Here is a 20,194-nt window from a genome sequence, read left to right on the forward strand (position 1 = left end):
ATATATATATATATATATGTATATATATATATGTATATATATATATATATATATATGTATATATATATATATATATATATGTATATATATATATATATATATGTATATATATATATATATATATATGTATATATATATATATATATATATATGTATATATATATATATATATATGTATATATATATATATATATATGTATATATATATATATGTATATATGTATATATATGTATATGTATATATATGTATATATATATATATGTATATATATATATATATATATGTATATATGTATATATATATATGTATATATGTATATATATATATATATATGTATATATATATATATATATATATGTATACATATATATATATATATGTATACATATATATATATATATACATATATATATATATATATATATATACATATATATATATATATATATATACATATATATATATATATATATATATATATATATATATATATATATACATATATATATATATATATATATATATATATATATATATATATATATATATATATATATATATATATATATACATGTATATATATATATATATGTATATATATATATACATGTATATATATATATATATATATATATATATATATATATATATATATATATATATATATATATATATATATATATATTAGGGGTGTGGGGAAAAATCGATTCGAATTCGAATCGCGATTCTCATGTTGTGCGATTCAGAATCGATTCTCATTTAAAAAAAAAAAAAAAATTCTTTTTAATTGATTTAAAAAAATATATATATGTTTTTTTTTTAAATTAATCAATCCAACAAAACAATACACAGCAATACCATAACAATGCAATCCAATTCCAAAACCAAACCCGACCCAGCAACACTCAGAACAGCAATAAACAGAGCAATTGAGAGGAGACACAAACACGACACAGAACAAACCAAAAGTAGTGAAATCAAAATGAATATTATCAACAACAGTATTAATATTAGCTACCATTTCAACATAGCAGTGACTAAAAATCCCTCATTGACATTATCATTAGACATTTATAAAAAAAAAAACAAAAAAAACAATAGTGTCACAGTGGCTTACACTTAAATGGTAAATGGGTTGTACTTGTATAGCGCTTTCCTACCATTTTTAAGGAACTCAAATCGCTTTGACACTATTTCCACATTCACCCATTCACACACTGATGGCGGGAGCTGCCATGCACGGCGCTAACCAGGCCCATCAGGAACAAGGGTGAAGTGTCTTGCTCAAGGACACAACTAGGATGGTAGAAGGTGGGGATTGAACCAGTAACCCTCAGATTGCTGGCACGGCCACTCTCCCAACTTCGCCACGCCACGCCAACTTCGCCACGCCGTCCCCGCATCGCATCTCATAAACTTGACAACACACTGTGTCCAATATTTTCACAAAGATAAAATAAGTCATATTTTTGGTTCATTTAATAGTTAAAACAAATTTACATTATTGCAATCAGTTGATAAAACATTGTCCTTTACAATTATAAAAGCTTTTTACAAAAATCTACTACTCTGCTTGCATGTCAGCAGACTGGGGTAGATCCTGCTGAAATCCTATGTATTGAATGAATAGAGAATCGTTTTGAATCGGGAAAAAATCGTTTTTGAATCGAGAATTGTGTTGAATTGAAAAAAAATCGATTTTGAATCGAATCGTGACCCCAAGAATCGATATTGAATCGAATCGTGGGACACCCAAAGATTCACAGCCCTAATATATATATATATATATATATATATATATATATATATATATATATATATATATATATATATATATATATATATGGCAGCACGGTGGAAGAGGGGTTACTGCGTCTGCCTCACAATACGAAGGTCCTGAGTAGTCCTGGGTTCAATCCCGGGCTCAGGATCTTTCTGTGTGGAGTTTGCATGTTCTCCCCGTGACTGCGTGGGTTCCCTCCGGGTACTCCGGCTTCCTCCCACCTCCAAAGACATGCACCTGGAGATAGGTTGATTGGCAACACTAAATTGGCCCTAGAGTGTGAATGTTGTCTGTCTATCTGTGTTGGCCCTGCGATGAGGTGGCGACTTGTCCAGGGTGTACCCCGCCTTCCGCCCGATTGTAGCTGAGATAGGCTCCAGCGCCCCCTGCGACTCCAAAAGGGATAAGCGGTAGAAAATGGATGGATGGCTGGATATATATATATATATATATATATATATATATATATATATATATATATATATAAAATAAATACATTCGGGCGGGTGGCGGTTGAACCAATTCAGAAAAAAAAAATACATAGTTAAATGTTGTTACCCACATACGAAAAACGAGCAGCACTCTTTGAAACAGGCAATTATTCATCAGGCACTGCTGCAGCTGTCACACCAAATTTCTTCCCCCCTACAAAAGCCTTCCCCCCATTTACTTCCGGGGCTGCGTCCAATAAAGTCACAAAGTTGCCGGGGGTCCTTAACCCGCACGCGACTGTCCTGTTTCGCGCCTGTACAAAAAACACAATAATCGATTTCTTCAGATTCCAGCAGCTGTCAAAGACGAAGTATCCTTCCAGCGACGGGCAGTCAAAGCCGAAGTGCTATCGATCGCTGTCAATGACCACGGAAGTAAATGGGGGGAAAGGTTTTTGTAGGGGGAAGAAATTTGGCGTGACAGCTGCAGCAGTGCCTGATGAATAATTGCCTGTTTCAAAGAGTGCTGCTCGTTTTTCGTATGTGGGTAACAACATTTAACTATGTATTTTTTGGCACACATTGAATGTCTCTGCTGCATTGGATCAGTCTCCTTTCTTTAACAGGAATGCCTTGCATCGTCTGTATAACAACGGGTGGGTGGCGGGTGGCGGGCGGGTGGCGGGCGGTTGTGGTTTTGATAAAATGTTAGTTCGGGTGGATGACGACTTTTGTGATGCGGTTGCGGATGAAATAATTGCCTATCCGCGCATCTCTAATATATATATATATATATATATATATATATATATATATATATATATATATATATATATACTGTATATATATATACTGTATATATAAATAAAATAAATACTTGAATTTCAGTGTTTATTTATTTACACATATACACATACATAACACTCCTCTCTATTTGAAAGTGCAATGCTTTGCAGTCAGTAGCACAGCCTTTGAAGGAGCATAGGTATGTGCAGTGTAATATTCTGGGTTGGAGTCAATAACCAGGCGAGGTGATGAAGTTATGTCTCTTTACTTCATACTTCAGAACCGACTCCCACACTTGCCATCAGGGTGCGCAATACAACGTAAACCGTTGGCCTCTAACAGTTTTCTTCCCAAGATGGAATATTTCCTTTTTTTGTGTCCAAGTGCTTGATAATGTGGGGTTTATTTGGTTTTCTTTAATGTATGAGGAGCATGGTTGTAGACCTGATTAACATGTAAAGTGCTTTGAGATAACTTCTATTGTAAATTAGTGCAGTACTATTTAAATAAAACTGACTTGGTCCTTTAGACCATGTCCTGAAGTGTTAGTAAAGTATAGGCGATACGGCAAAATTAGGATGATACATTTATTTCAATAATATATATGCAACTTTTATTGTCTAGATTGCAGTGTAAATTTGTGGTGTTGGTGAAAAAATGCAATCACACATCCCAACACATCTAATGTAATAGCTGTATCAAAAACTGCCTACACAGGAATAATAAAGCTCAATCTTGTTTGACCCTGTCAGAGATATTTTTATTAAATTGTATGGTTACGTGTAACTACTTTTCAGCATTAACAAAATTATGTGAAGCTAATGTATAGGAAAACTTAAAACCTTTTTCTCTACTTGACTTCCTGCAGCAAACTGAATAGAACATATCCATTATTCATGTATGAGTTACACCTCATTTGTCTAGTATTGTCCCAATGATCAGCCCCAATAATTGTGATAAGCTTTTTACAAGTTAAGTTAAAGTTAAAGTACCAATGATTGTCACACACACTAGGTGTGGTGAAATTTGTCCTCTGCATTTGACCCATCCCCTTGTTCACCCCCTGGGAGGTGAGGGGAGCAGTGGGCAGCAGCAGTGGCCGCACCTGGGAATCATTTTTGGTGACTTAACCCCCAATTCCAACCCTTGATGCTGAGTGCCAAGCAGGGAGGTAATGGGTCCCATTTTTATAGTCTTTGGTATGACTCGGCCGGGGTTTGAACTCGCAACCTACCGATGTCAGGGCGGACACTCTAACCACTAGGCCACTGAGTAGGTATGTTCATCCAATTATTGTGACATGAGTAGCAAGGTGAGGTCCTTTATTGTACACTTCCCACATACAACTACAGGAAGGGAAAACGATGAAAGAAAAAAATAAATCTTCAAATCTTCCAGAACAACATTTGTGAGGTTACTTATGTTGGACCTGAGAGAGGGCCAATAGGCTTACCATCTCTGTTAATGTATTTCACACAACTCATCCAAACATTGCTTTATTGGCTGTGCTTTGTGCACTGGGAATAAAAACACATCTTGGTTTCACATGAATGTACAAATCCCTAACTGACCGAAGAAAAAGAGGATTTCGTCATGACTAATGCCTGTAAGGTATTTTTACAGGAAATCTAATATGGTATCTAATCAGATCTAATAAAATGTCTCTTTTGGGCCTGATACCTGATTTGTACACTACATCCAAATATTATTCACAGCGCTCCATATTTGTTATCTTACAGGCTTATTCCAAAATGAAATAAATCCATTTGTGTCCTCAAAATTCTACACAAAATACCCCATAATGACGATGTGAAAAGTTTTAATTTTTACAAATGTTTTAAAAAACAAACAAACAAATACATACATAAGTATTTACAGTACAGCCTTTGCTCAATAGTTTGTTGATGCACCTTAGGTAGCAATTACAGCCTCGGGTCTTTTTGAATACCATGCCACACGCTTGGCACACCTATCTTTTGACAGTTTCGCCAATTCTTCTTTGCAGGACCTCTGAAGCTCCATCAGGTTTGATGGGTAGCGTTGGTTTTCATCCAGGATGTCTCTGTACATTGCTGCATTCATCTTAGTCATGTCAGGTACAGTAGGTGACCCAGAACCCGATGGTCACTGTGTCAGAACTACTGCACTGACAGAACCTTCCTGAAGGACGACCCTCTCTGCAGCAATCCACCCACTCAGAGCCTGTATGGTATAGTGGCCAGACGGAAGCCATTTTTAGTAAAAGTTTTGCCAAAATGCACTTGAAAGACTCAGACCATGAAAAACAAAATTCTCTGGTCTAATCAGATAAAGATTGGACTCTTTGGCGTGAATGCTAGGCGTCATGTTTGGAGGAAATCAGGCAACCAACTTCTCATCCAATCTGATGGAGCTTGAGAGGTGCTGCAAAAAGGAATGGGCGAAACTGCCCAATGATAGGTGTGCCAAGTTTGTGGCATCGTATTCAAAAAGACTTAAGGTTGCAATTGCTGCCAAAGGTGCATCAACAAAGTATAGAGCAAATTATGTGATTGGTTATGTACTTTTTATTGTTAATAAATTTGAAAAATTTAAAAAAAGAACATTTTCCACATTGTCATTATGGGCTATTGTGTGTAGAATTTTGAGGACAAAAACAAATGTATTCCATGCCATTAACATAACACATTGTGGAAAAAGTGAAGCACTATACATTCTTTTCCGAATGCACTGTACCTCAGTTTTCCTACAGACAATGTCACACCTAGGCTACTGCAATGTGCCAATGCAGTCCAGAAGACCTGGCAGAACCTACCCCATCAGCTGTGGCCTGTTCCCGATACTGGCAGAAGAAGTTTTCCTACGCCCCCCCTTTCATAGGATTTGTTTTTTGATGAAAACATTCCCAAAGTAAGTTGTAAGTGCCTGTACTGTAATAAATAAGTCAACAAACATTTAATTATAGATACAACTCTTAGCGAAGTACTTCCTCCCTCTCGTTTTTTTTGCTGTTTACTGATACGGTTTGTGGCTGTGAATACATGGTTGCCCTTTCCCATCAGCTCGAGACTATTCACCCCTTCATACCAGGACACACAAACATAAGGAGTGCAACATTTTGGTGTACTTAATGTTTTATTAACATAAAAAAACCCTGAAAAAAGCAATTTCTTCTTTAAAAAGCACATTAAATATTTTCATGTTCACCCGACACAGCAACATAATACCTACAGTGCAGGGCACTTATACAGTTCTGAACCACCTAAAAGAGGAGCAGTAAAGTCTCAATAGTATAATAAATATCAGTGCAAACCAAATTAAATATTCTTAGAGACACTAAAGTTGAATCAAACAAAAGAGAGAACATAGAGGAACTAAAGGCTATCAATAATAATACTCTAAATGGGGGTTAAAAGTACAATATGCTATTACAGAAGTTTAAAGAACTCTACTGCATGACACTACCAAGTTATCCTGACATATCGCAACAGCATAGTATAAAAAAAATCCAAATAGTAAAATACACTTGGTGCTAATATGCTGTAGTACTCTGCGTAATCTTTGAAACCAATAATACAGTGAAAGACTATGTTTTTGTAAGGTAACATTTTCTGTACAGACAAGAAAGCAAATCATGAGCAGTACAACACAGACACTTCAAACTGTACAATAAAAATAAAGTGACCAACATGACAATCACACCTAATCTATCACGAACATGGAGAAATCATAAATAAAATAGTAAATTAACACCTGTTCATTTCAAAAGCTTGTTTTCCTGGTTTAACAGTGCTAAGATGTTTTCCTCCAAAGTTTTATTTACTTTATACAACTTGCCAATATGCCCACCATTCAATACAGGAGATTTTAGTGCAAGTATACATTTTTAAAATAATCTTTGGTATGGACAAGGCCTTCTTTTTATATTATTTTTTCTTTGCAGAGGAAAAGCACAGTGCATTTTTGTAGAAGCACACAATTTTACAGATTGTCTGTGCCGTATAATTAACAAACATAGAAATCACATTGGTTCTATCATATCTATTTAGCTGCATATTTTGCTATTAAGTTTGCACAGAGGTTACACATTTTAAGAACATGTTTAAAAATGGCTACATTTTTGGCTATAAATCTTTACTTACATATATATTTTTTGAAAGTGCATTAGGGCTTCCATTCAACACTGATTTGTGTGTATGGCCTGTTTAACATCTGCCTTCTCTTTGGGGTTAAGGAAGTTCCATTTAATGTGATGAATGAAATCATATTTATTAGATAATGAACAGGATAACATATGGTTAATATATTAGTATGTATGTGTAAGTCAACCAGTAGGTAAAATAAGGAACCATTGCATCCAGTTATGTTTCTGATTAGTAGATATGTTGCATATACTCCATCAGGACAAACCATCTGTAAAGTTACAGCTGTATGTGAAATTGTGTAAAGAGAATAATATACATCATGCTAAACCCATCTATATGCATAGTAATGATTATTTACTGTGTATTCTGTACAAAGTGCTCCAATTTCCCTGTGCCACTCTTCAGCTCTCTTTAAGTTGCATCACTTTTGAGCTGATGTAGGGATTTCAAATTAAAACCATTATGACATATTATTATAATTACTTCACTGGCAAGCACCTGTTTTAACCTGACTGTGTAATGCTTGTCATCAATGTGGTTAGGACACATAACTCTGCAGTATCCACACATTTAAAAATGTGTTTAAATAATTTCCAAACAATATACAAAAAATACAAAACCTTTTTGATTAAATTGCAGATTTTTTTTTTTTTTTAGTATAAAAACAATCCAAAAACATTACAAATGAAATGCTTTTACACCAACATCACCTGGTGATGTTGTCTGATAAGAGAAATGCCCAGCATTTGGATCAGTGTTGCAGCATCATTTTAGCTCAGGTCGGCACTTAAACTGGACAAAAGTCACTGTGTCCAGAGTTGCATTAAAAATTCAGACGTATCACACACTACAAATGACATGTTCAACATGATTTAAAAAAAGGCTTTACTCTCAACCCATCAACCCGACAGTTGGCTGATCTTTGCTCTCAAGCCACTCCAGTCCACTTGAATGTGTGGTCTCGCTGGTGATTTGCTGAAACAGCGGCTCATTGGCCAGCTCCTCTGGAGCAGCACTTTGATATTGCCCTTGCTGATGATTTGGGTCAAACAGAAGGTTTGCATCCAGTGTATTAAGGTCATTGATGCTACCGGAGAGATCCGATCTCATTCTAAATTCACATGGGAAATTTCCCTCCCCTGTCACAAGCTCCGACACCTGTTGCACCATCTGATTACTATGGCTGCTATCTGGTTGCATGTCCTTAAAGGTGCCACTAAAATTCACTAGATGTCGCTGTGAGCTCAAAGTTTGCATCATCGACTGACCCTGCTGTTGATGCTGCTCCACTAAGGCTGATTGTGCGAGGCTGTCACTGGCAGATAGAATCATTTGTTCATTATTGGCATTTTTAATGAGATGATTCGGGTGTAACGAAGGGCATGTGCCGGTGGAGTCCAATGGGATCATGTTCTCAGACTCAAGGATCCGAGTGAGATTCATTCGAGCTGTATAATTAGAAGGACAATTGTTAAGGCCTAGACCTCGTATAGTGTCATGGTCCCCATCTAGCTTGCTCAGAAGAACATCTGTGATATTTTTGCTGTTGCATTGCTGAACCTCCGTCTGCATCATGATGTTGAGGGGCACAGAGCGACTCCTTTGAGCCACGCTGCTCACATTACACTGGTTGTTGGCTAAGATGTTTAATACTTCGGGTGTCACCGGAGAGTTAAACGGAGAGACACACTGCTGGTGGATGGGAAGGCCACTGGTTCCTGTGTACCCGACCAAGTTTCTCTGATGTATTGCGGGGCTAACGCTGCGACATCGAAAAGATCCGCTCGTGACGGGAAGGTTGGTGGCTTTGTTATCTAAAGGAGCAGGCACAGCAAAACCCTTTTGCTTGTTAGCCATGCTGTCTACCTGCTGCTGCACAGGGGAAATGGGAGTCAACCGGCCAAAGCGGCTGTCCTGGTGCCTTGCATGAGGCACGGCAAAGGCATGAGGCTTTTGAAAGTGGTCATCTATGAGGCCCTGATAGCAGGGCATGATCCCTATGTTACTGTTAGACTTGTTTAAGCTCCCGCTGTTGCTGTTGTAGCTATCATTCATCCAGTCCAGCTTGGTCTTATCCGGGTGGGTGGCCATCGGCCTCTGCATGGGTTTAACGGGGCTGTTGGAGACGGTGCTGCCGTCATGGAAACCAGTGATGCTAGAGTTGATGGGTGTAAATGCAAACTGATTCCTGCACTCCACAGGGCTGGGAGGCACAGTGCTGCTGCAGTTGGAGAGCGGAGTGCCGACTGGAGTATGTCGACTGCTTCCTAGGGTGCTGTCAACTGGTGTTATGGGAGTGATACGCGAGCATGGGCTCTCTCTAGTAAGGCCTTGGATTCCTCCAGTAATTTCTGATGTGGGAGTGGGAGTGGGTGTTGGTGTTTGAACTAGATTGTTGACGCCGCTGCTGTTTGCAGCGTGGTAAAACGTGTTTATTGTCGGATTATTGGACATCATGTTCTCTTGCATCACAGTCTGCCGACCTTGTAGTGTGACACTGTTTCTAAACTCTTGTAGATTATTAAGTTTCATCTGCTCTTCCATCTGCACCAGTTCTTCTACAATGCTGTCTTGAGTTACATCATCATCAAACGGGAAGTATTCTAGGTCAGTCTGCATTGGGAGCTGACTTGCTGTCGAAGCTTGAGCCAAAAAATCTAGGGGTTCAGAAACAGGGTTGGCCTGATGGTAGGTCTGTGGTTGAACATGTGCAGTTGAGTTTAAAGGATTTTGAATGTCAGGGTTTATAGCTATAGAATGCACATCAGACATCAGGTGCTCCTGTGGTTGCTGCATTAATGGGTGACTGACAGAAGTGTGAGTTTCCATAACATTGGAAATGTGTTCCCTCTGCATTGAGCTCTGTGTTTTGGCATCAGTGAAGAAGCCACTGGCTCGGAAAGATGCATTGCCAAGTTTATGGACCTGACTGTGCATATGAGAGGTCATATTCACCTCCATCTCCCGGGTGACTGGTGCACTCTCAGGTCGAGTTGGAGCCCCCGGGCGGAGGACGTTTCCACTCCCATATCGAAAACCTGCAGTGCCCTCTTCTGGATGATGGGGCATAAAAACCCTTTTGACAGGAGAGAGGATGGGGCTGAGGCCTGAGCGCTTCCGAAAGCCCTTGGTTAGACAGCTGCCTTCTCCTAAAGAAGGCGCTCTACTGGTGTTTAATGCAAAGATGGCTCTGGTACTTAGACAGGAGGGAGCGAAATTCAGAGTAGTTGGGCTAGATGTGTTGTGATTAATGTTAGAATCAATGGCTAACTCAGTGCTGCTGAGAATTGGGTCAAATGTAGAGCTGGATAGTTCCTCCAGAGCTAGGAAGCCTTTAGTCTGAGGTATAGGTACACTAGCAGCCCTCTGCGCCATTGTTCTATTAGCCCACATTAAACTGCTTGGATTTTGGTTTTGACTATTCTTGTGTATATCCTCAACCTCCATTTCAACATCAATATTGTGTGTGTCAGCCTGGCCAGGCCTCGTTGCTGGGGCCAGAATAGGGAGCGCAGAGATACTTGTGTTTTGTTGTGAGCCCTGGATGTCCTCTGACACGGAAGTGATGCTGATGCCTGCAGATGACGGCCTCAAAGTGGTGTTTGTGAGGGAGGTGGTGGCATTTGGTGCAAGTGATATAGCCGTCATCTTGACCAGACTAACAGGCGTGACATGACATGTGGTCATCACAGTTTTTTGGGGGTTGTTGGCAATGATCATAGTGGAGGGCGAGCACAAAGCAATAGCAGTGGTGGTTGCAGGCTTGGGCAGGATTTGAGGATAGCGCTGGCGAGCCAAGCGTTCCCCCACTGGACTTTGGAGGGGCTTGATGGGTTGTTTTTGTGGCTGGACTGACTGGGTCACCACTTGGACGTTTATAGGAAGCACTTTGCTCTCCCCAGCTCCCACTGGACTGGGAGACATAAGCTGGCTGCTTTGCTGTGCCTGTGTAGGAGGCAAAATGATGCAAAAAAATTAAGGACACGTTAACTCTTATTAATTTAAATGTTTGAATGAAAATTCTCCAGAATTCACCAAAGTACTGTATGTACACTTCAAACTATAAATGTAACACATGCAACTGATCCAATCTTTCATAAGCTGAACTCAAAGATCTGTAACTTTTTCTATGTACAAAGGACCTGATCTACTCAAGGTTTGCGTGTGCAAACCGGTTAATGCACACAAAGCTGATCTCCAAACGAAACAAACAAAGAAGTGTGTCTGTCAAATGAGCAAACTACAAAGCACAATTTATTTACTGTGTCTGTCTTCATGAATATGCAAAATATATGCGGATGATCAGAATACCCACAATACAGGGAGGAGAAAATGCAATTATAATCATTCAGCACGCGCAATGTGATTTATTAAGACTAAAACTGTTCTGCGGGCCCTATTTTGGGTCTTTATTTAGCACGACTGAAAAATATGTGTATACTGACAGTTACACACACGGCTGTGAGAAAGGAGGCAATTGCACTGCAAAAACAGCTGGACAGAGAATCCATTGTCCTACCTATGCATGTCCACATATTTGGACTGTCAGAAATAAAAACATAATAGTCATATCTATGCAGCAATATAATTTTATAGCTGCTGGATGACTTAATGGGCTGATTAAAACAAATTCATTTGATGTCTGCTGGTGTTTTGTTGGTGTTTGTTTTTTCATTTTTTAAATATATTATTATAAATGGCGTTTGTTCATTTTGAAAATATATTGTTATAATATATCTCTTATATGAAAAAAAAAACAACGTCTTGCGATATGCATTTTCTCGCATTTGGATCATTCCAGACACATGGATGCGCTGAGGTGTTGTGTTGGCCCATCGCCTCTGGCAGCGCGCCGTCAGTGTGTTTAAGATAGTTTCTGTTGTCTAGATTGCAATTCCATATTGCAAAAAAAGGTGTTGCAGATTGTAGATGTGTGCTACTTGTTAAAAGTGCAAAACCACATACGTTGGAGATCATAACAATATGAATGTGGAAGGAAATGAGTGCTTCATAAGTGCACATAATGTTGGTAGTACATGCAAAAACCTCATTTAAATAGGACGGTCTGCACCTTGTTATCAATTGTACATGCAGTCTTAGTAGATCACATGCAACATGCCCACCTATTAGTACATGCAATTTTATAGGTTGCACACACAGTTTAGCACGTGTTATTTGCATATTGGTAGATCAGGCCCTAAATGTCTATTTTTCTCAGATAATGTTCACAAATGTGTTTATATTTGTATTAGTGAGAAATTCTCTTTTACGAGATAATCCATTCACGTCATGTGTGTCATATCAAGATGCTGATTAGACGGCATGGCGGTTGCACAGATGTGCCTCCAGGCTGGCATAATTAAAAGTGTCTATTTAATGTTTCACTGTTGGTTGATTTAAATCTATAAAATCTCAGCTGTTCTTGACAGGTTTGTGACTGTCTGACATGATATCACAGTGTCTCTGGAAATCTGAACTGAATTAACATCTAAAATAGTCTTACACATCTGGGGACATTCAATTTTAATTATCTTTAAAGCCAAACAGGATATAAAAGTCCTCAAGTTTTTGAAGGGCATAAGATAATTTTGGATTCATATATATTGATTTGATTTTTCAAACTTCAGCTTTTAACCAATATATCAAACATGTCAAGTTTTTTTTTTTTAATTTTGACGACACACTGTCTCAGGTATAAATTACTAAAATAACTTATGTTATGCAGATTTAAACCATTTGAAAACGGTGACATCATTTCATCAAAAGGCCTTCAACAGGGGAAAAAGTTTTTTAATAAGCTGTAATGCTCAGTGGCCTTGTGGCCGAGTCATACCAAAGACTTTAAAAAGGGGACCCATTACCACCCTGCTTGGCACTCAGCATCAAGGGTTGGAATTGGGGGTTGAATCACCAATCACCAAAATAATTCCAGAGCGTGGCCACCGCTGCTGCTCACTGCTCCCCTCACCTCCCCTCCCGGGGGTGGAACAAGGGGATGGGTCAAATGCAGAGGTTAATTTCACCACTCCTAGTGTGTGTGTGACTATTAGTGGTACTTTAATAACCATCATAATTATATCAAAGTAACTCTTGAAATATCTTAAGTTGCATGTTATGAGCCTATGTCATATATTCGTTTCACCTTGTAAATCTAATTGCTGGTATAAACAAACCTTTGCATGATATTCATATTTGTTTTAGTTTTACCTGTAAATGTCCTGTTTGGCTTTGAGGTATGGTCAAATAGGTGTATTGTACACCAGTGAAATATTTGGACACTGAAATTTTTAAATTTAACATGGAAAAAACCTTCTTATGGAAAAATCATGTATAATGGAATAATGCAACCAAAATATGGCCAAAATACAGCAAAAATTAGTGAAAGGGCAAAAGATCAGCCTTTGTCCCCTGAGTATTAAAATATATTGATATTACCCCTATATTGGGGGAAATAGTGTCTGTCTAAGTTGAATAATAGTTTGACCAAAAAAGTAAAATCGATGCATATAGATAACAAAAACTTAACAGAAAGAAAATAATTGCAAAAAATACTAAAAATCAGTAGCGATCATGTTAGAAAATGTGATGTTATAGTTATACATACACTGTATACCACAGTATATTGATAGTATTACACATTTTTAGGGGTTGATTTGAGAAAGCATATTTTTAAGCAGTCATTTAATTTACAATTAAATACATTTTTATTTCCAAATAAAATAATAGTCTAGTTTAAAAATGTTGGGTTGATAATTTTATTGAATAAATGTTTAATTGTCTGACTGTAACCTAATTACACTCAAAAGTATTGAAGCATTTCAGTAGGAAACTAATTAGCAACCATATTCATCTTGTTTATAGTCAGTAGTTACTTGTATTTATTTTTTAAAGTTCATGTTAGGCTGCATAAGTGTTTTATTTATTTTTTCTGGGTAATGTAGGTTGAATAAAAAAATGTTTTTAAATAATTTTGGCCTAAGAGTGTTTTCTGCTCTTTTCTCACCGTGACAGGTCTCGGGACAGCCGCGACCACAATGCCGATGGTTGGCTGAGGTGAAGGAGAGATTGGACTACCACAAAGCCCATCGCTGTCATCCACTGTCTTGGTTTGACCCTCTATGGGTAATGGTGAGTGCAGCTTTTGCTCTTGTTGCTTCCTCTGGATCTTTCTCTGGAGCTGCTGTTTGGCATCGACAGTCAGAGACGACATAGTTGCAGTGTGAGGCTGGAAGCAGTGCACATCGGCGGTGGGGACAAAAGCTGAGCCCGTCTGCAGGGGCTTAACCTCTGAAGGCAAGAAAAACAATAATATGACTATTAATTGTCTGTGATTATCATTATTGAATTCATCCTGGGCATTGAATCGATCACAAGTGGACTATTCAGGTTGTTTTAAAAGACCTTTCGCTTCTCATCCGAGCGGGCTTCATCAGTTCACGCTCATGAAAAGATAGCACAGTTCTAGTCTGAGAGGACGCAAAGGATCCAAAACCGAACGTCTTCTAAGACAACCTGAACAGTCCACTCAATCAAGTCAATGTATGACTAGTAACTGTGTTCCATTAGGAATTGCATAAGAAATCGGCATTACAATAATGAATAATATATATGGGTGTAATGATTCGTTTTAACAACGATTTGATTAAATTCAGAATTTGTGGTTGCCGATATGATTCAGGGACGATAATATTTTTTTACAACGATAAGATCCAAAAGGATTCAGTGAGTTGAGATCGATTCAGTAATTTTTTAGCAAAAGATTCCACCAGTGTGACTGTAAAATATATACTGGATACTGCAGGTGAAGTTTCCTATATTCCTGTATATTCTTGTAAGGGAATTAATGTAAATTACAGTGGTTAAAATAGCCCAAAATAATCACAGCAGCATCCGGATGTGTACTTTAATGTCTATTGATCATGTCATGTATTTCCTTCAGTGCAACCTCATCCGTAAATGTACATGATACTCAGTATAATACAAACCCCGTTTCCATATGAGTTGGGAAATTGTGTTAGATGTAAATATAAACGGAATACAATGATTTGCAAATCCTTTTCAACCCATATTCAATTGAATGCACTACAAAGACAAGATATTTGATGTTCAAACTTATAAACTTAATTTTTTTTTGCAAATAATAATTAACTTAGAATTTCATGGCTGCAACACGTGCCAAAGTAGTTGGGAAAGGGCATGTTCACCATTGTGTTACATGGCCTTTCCTTTTAACAACACTCAGTAATTGTTTGGGAACTGAGGAGACACATTTTTTAAGCTTCTCAGGTGGAATTTTTTCCCATTCTTGCTTGATGTACAGCTTAAGTTGTTCAACAGTCCGGGGGTCTCCGTTGTGGTATTTTAGGCTTCATAATGCGCCACACATTTTCAATGGGTGACAGGTTTGGACTACAGGCAGGCCAGTCTAGTACCTGCACTCTTTTACTATGAAGCCACGTTGATTTAACACGTGGCTTGGCATTGTCTTGCTGAAATAAGCAGGGGCGTCCATGGTAACGTTGCTTGGATGGCAACATATGTTGCTTCAAAACCTGTATGTACCCTTCAGCATTAATGGCGCCTTCACAGATGTGTAAGTTACCCATGTCTTGGGCACTAATACACCCCCATACCATCACAGATGCTGGCTTTTCAACTTTGCGCCTATAACAATCCGGATGGTTCTTTTCCTCTTTGGTCCGGAGGACACGACGTCCACAGTTTTCAAAAACAATTTGAAATGTGGACTCGTCAGACCACAGAACACTTTTCCACTTTGTATCAGACCATCTTAGATGAGCTCAGGCCCAGCGAAGCCGACGGCGTTTCTGGGTGTTGTTGATAAACGGTTTTCGCCTTGCATAGGAGAGTTTTAACTTGCACTTACAGATGTAGCGACCAACTGTAGTTACTGAGAGTGGGTTTCTGAAGTGTTCCTGAGCCCATGTGGTGATATCCTTTACACACTGATGTCACTTGTTGATGCAGTACAGCCTGAGGGATCAAAGGTCACAGGCTTAGCTGCTTACGTGCAGTGATTTCTCCAGATTCTCTGAACCCTTTGATGATATTACGGACCGTGGATGGTGAAACCCCTAAATTCCTTGCAATAGCTGGTTGACAAAAGTTTTTCTTAAACTGTTCAACAATTTGCTCATGCATTTGTTGACAAAGTGGTGACCCTCGCCCCATCCTTGTTTGTGAATGACTGAGCATTTCATGGAATCTACTTTTATACCCAATCATGGCACCCGCCTGTTCCCAATTTGCCTGTTCACCTGTGGGATGTTCCAAATAAGTGTTTGATGAGCATTTCTCAACTTTATCAGTATTTATTGCCACCTTTCCCAACTTCTTTGTCACGTGTTGCTGGCATCAAATTATAAAGTTAATGATTACTTGCAAAAAAAAAAAAAGTTTATCAGTTTGAACATCAAATTAGGGCTGCAACAAATCGATTATTAAAATAGTTGCAGATTAATTTAGTCATCGATTCGTTGGAACTATGCTATGCGCATGTGCAGAGTTTTTTTATTTTTATTTTTTACTAAACCTTTATTTATAAACTGCAACATTTACAAACAGCTGAGAAACAATAATCAAAATAAGTATGGTGCCAGTATGCTGTTTTTTCCCCAATAAAATACTGGATAGGATAGAAATGTAGTTCGTCTCTTTTATCTGATTATTAATCGAAGTAATAATCGACAGATTAATTGATGATCAAATTAATCGTTAGTTGCAGCCCTACATCAAATATGTTGTCTTTGAAGCATATTCAACTGAATATGGGTTGAAAATTATTTGCAAATCATTGTATTCCGTTTATATTTACATCTAACACAATTTCCCAACTCATATGGAAACGGGATTTGTACATTGCAGTTCTCTTGGCAAATAAAACGTCCTTAACTTTAAAGTGAAATATTCTACATTCTCAAAGCAGGCTATCTGTGTTGGCCTTGCGAAGAGGTGCCGTCCAAGGTGTACACTGCCTAGGGCATAAGCTCTAGCCCTCCCTCGACCGAGAGGAACACTTGGTAGAAAATAGATGGATGGATGGTAGGTATGTAACAATATTATAAATATTGCGGTATTTTGGTTTCAAAGTCCCTCGGTTTCAAAGTCTTCTAAATAATACCGTGATGTGTGACGGTATCAAACAAAAACTTGGTGAGTGTAGTTTTTTTGTTGTTGTTAACGTTGGCCGGGTCTGTAAATAAACTACATTTTCCAGAATCCTCAGCGAAGCGCGGGGCTGGCAAGGTGGGACGTTGAACGCCGTGAGCAGGAAGTGAAGTGTGTTCGTAATTGTTTTAGATAAAATGAATTGTTTTAGATAAAATGAATTGTTTTCTGGACATTAAATCTGTCCATGACCGGTTGAGTTATGTTGCTAACAAACAAACAAGACCACGCAAAAACATTACCTTTGGCAGAGGTAAGAAAGTCTGCGTTCCGCAGAGTGAAGCGCGCCACTTTCGTTTCGAGCATTTCCAAGGCGACACGGTGCCAGCTACTCTCGTTGCACCGCACGGCGGGAAATCACCCCCAAAAAATTTTTTACGCTGGAAATGCTAACATGTGCTAAATATTAATAGCACCGGTACTACTACGTTTAAAACATTTGTGGCAAATAATTTTTTTGGGGAGCAATATGCCATGTCTTAAATATCACAATTTCATAATTAACACTCAAACAATAGACACATGTGCACTCATACATATAGACACAATGCCATCACAAGGCCTACCGTAATGCTCAATTGAACACAGAGAACGTCCCTAAACTGTGCTCGCAGTGTCGCTAACACGAGTGTAGAGCTTGGCGATATGGATCAAAACTTATATACCGATATAGTTTGGCCCAAAAAGTAATAATCCATAAATGGAAATATCCGTTGATGTAACTAATTATTTCCACCATGCCTTGATTTAAAATTTCCAGGACTGATGGGGATTCCAAGTACACATAATCAGGTACCAACAAGTAAGGAATGTAGGTTTTGCATAATACAATCCCACACTTAAAAGCTGTTTTGAGGTAATAGTAATAATAAAAAAAAGCCTTGAAAATAATATTAAAAAATAATAATAATAATCTCCATTCTTCCTTTAAGAAGACATTTAGCTATGCTCAATTATTCAACTAACAAAATGTGAAATAAAGTGCACTGGGTTAAGAGGACATGTTTAAAGATCAGCAGCAACATGAAAATAATTTACCTTTAACAATAAACATTATTATAGGACATACACACAAAGATTTTCAGCCAGGAACACCAACCTCTCAACTGCTTCATGATGCTGTGTGACAGGCTGTGTTCTGACAATTACTTTAAAAAAATCCTTAATTTTAATTACTTGTTACTTTACAAAAAAAAAAACTCTTTAATAAATCTAGTTAATTACTAGGGAAAGTAATTATCGCGTTACTTTAAAAAAACTTCTGATATCTGGTATAATGCAGCTGAGATAAGTTTCATATTTTCAAAAGAGCAGTGTGTGCATCTGTGTGTGCCTTTTAAAAGATGGTGCCTGTTGCTTAGTGACGTCAGCGAGTCCACGCTCAGTCTAGCTTGAGCTGTTTTTGTTAGTTTAGTCGACTAGCAACAGCAGTTTGTCGACTCGGATAGCAGCTCTTTTGAATTTTTCACTGGTTTGTGTTACCTCTGCTTAATTGATAGATTGAATATGCTTCCGTGACTGTATGTTCTTGACAACAAATGTGGTATTATTTGAATGTCAAGTTTGTCACTCCAGTCATTGATTTGTTGTTCAATATTGCCTCCGACCCTCGCAGTTACTAGCCCACAGTGCAGTTTGTGTCAAGTGTTGGAAGGCTGAGTCAGCCTGAGTGTGTGAACCAGGAGGAGCAGGGCTCCCCTCTGCTTGGCACAGGAGGAAGAGACACACACAGCTTTCAGGGAGTGATCAGTGACACTTCTGTGTCAATCACTTATCTATTTGGTTATGAGTTTATTTAAAACATGCTCTACAGGTGGGCGAACATTTTAGTTTAGTCTGATCAAATTTGAATGGATTTCTTTTAGGAGCAAAATGCGATGAAAGGGTTGAAATCCCTATTCACATGTGTGCTACAGGTTTTCTTTTTAAGTCACACGGTCTATTTGAAATCGCATTTGCGAGTAAATTTATCACACCGTACAGCCCTGTACTTGATACATCCTCAGTCCATCCATCTATTTTTCTACTGCTTGTCTTTTGATGTCACAGGGATACTATAACCTCTTCCAGCTGCACTCAGGCAGAAAACTGGGCTTGGCAACTCAGCACCTCATAAACCCATCCATCCATTTTCTACCTCTTGTCCCTCTCGGGGTCGCCATCACACAGAAAATATATTTGAAGCCAGCATAGCCAAACATCAGTTTTAATGTTTTGATTTACATTATTAAAAGTCATATTGTTAGTTTACTTTACTGAGAAACAACATTTTCCAGACTGATATAAAACATGACCAGTAGAGGACACTGTTTCCCATAATGTAAAAGGTGAAAGACACTAAAGTGAACATTATTGTTTTACACTTGTTACACTGGATGTTTACATTGTTACTTTAAAGACAGCTACTGTAAGTTATTCTTTTAAATATTTGCTTGAAACAGGAGATGTTCCAGCACAATTATTTGCACTTACAAATACTTGTTTGTAGTAATAAATATGACTCGAAGATTTTAACATTATGTTAAGTGTTCAATTACAGTACGTGTGTTTATCTTAAACATTTCTGACACTTTATTTTACACACTATGGCTTTTTTTTTTTAAATTTTGGACATATACCGCAATTATATCGTACCGTGGCCTTGACACTGTGATAATATCGTGCAGTGAGATTTGGTACCGTTACGTCCCTAGGATGGAGTTTGACATCATCTTGATGTCGGTGCACCATGCTTGTAACTAGGGTGGCTGTTGTTGTGCCGGATAATGCATCCCCGGCGTAGAATGCACCCCCTGACGGGAGTGTTATATCAACTAAAGCCCACACTTAAAGTTTCCACGTGCAAGATTTAATCTATTTAAAAAAAAAGTTATTTAATAAG

The 20,194-nt window shown here is 38.0% G+C and overlaps 1 protein-coding gene across 2 annotated transcripts in view; it reads left to right on the forward strand.

Annotated features, from left to right (window-relative positions):
- The window catches only part of tex9 (testis expressed 9), a 65,463-nt gene that overhangs the window by 2,491 nt on the left and 42,778 nt on the right, over nt 1-20,194 (forward strand). For both annotated transcript variants that reach the window (XM_062027607.1, XM_062027599.1), the window contains exon 2: nt 14,137-14,253. In XM_062027607.1, coding sequence (XP_061883591.1) covers nt 14,137-14,253 — 117 coding nt within the window. The remainder of the gene's footprint in view (nt 1-14,136; nt 14,254-20,194) is intronic.

This window comes from Entelurus aequoreus, linkage group LG02 (genome assembly GCF_033978785.1).
Source record: "Entelurus aequoreus isolate RoL-2023_Sb linkage group LG02, RoL_Eaeq_v1.1, whole genome shotgun sequence".
NCBI lineage: Eukaryota > Metazoa > Chordata > Actinopteri > Syngnathiformes > Syngnathidae > Entelurus > Entelurus aequoreus.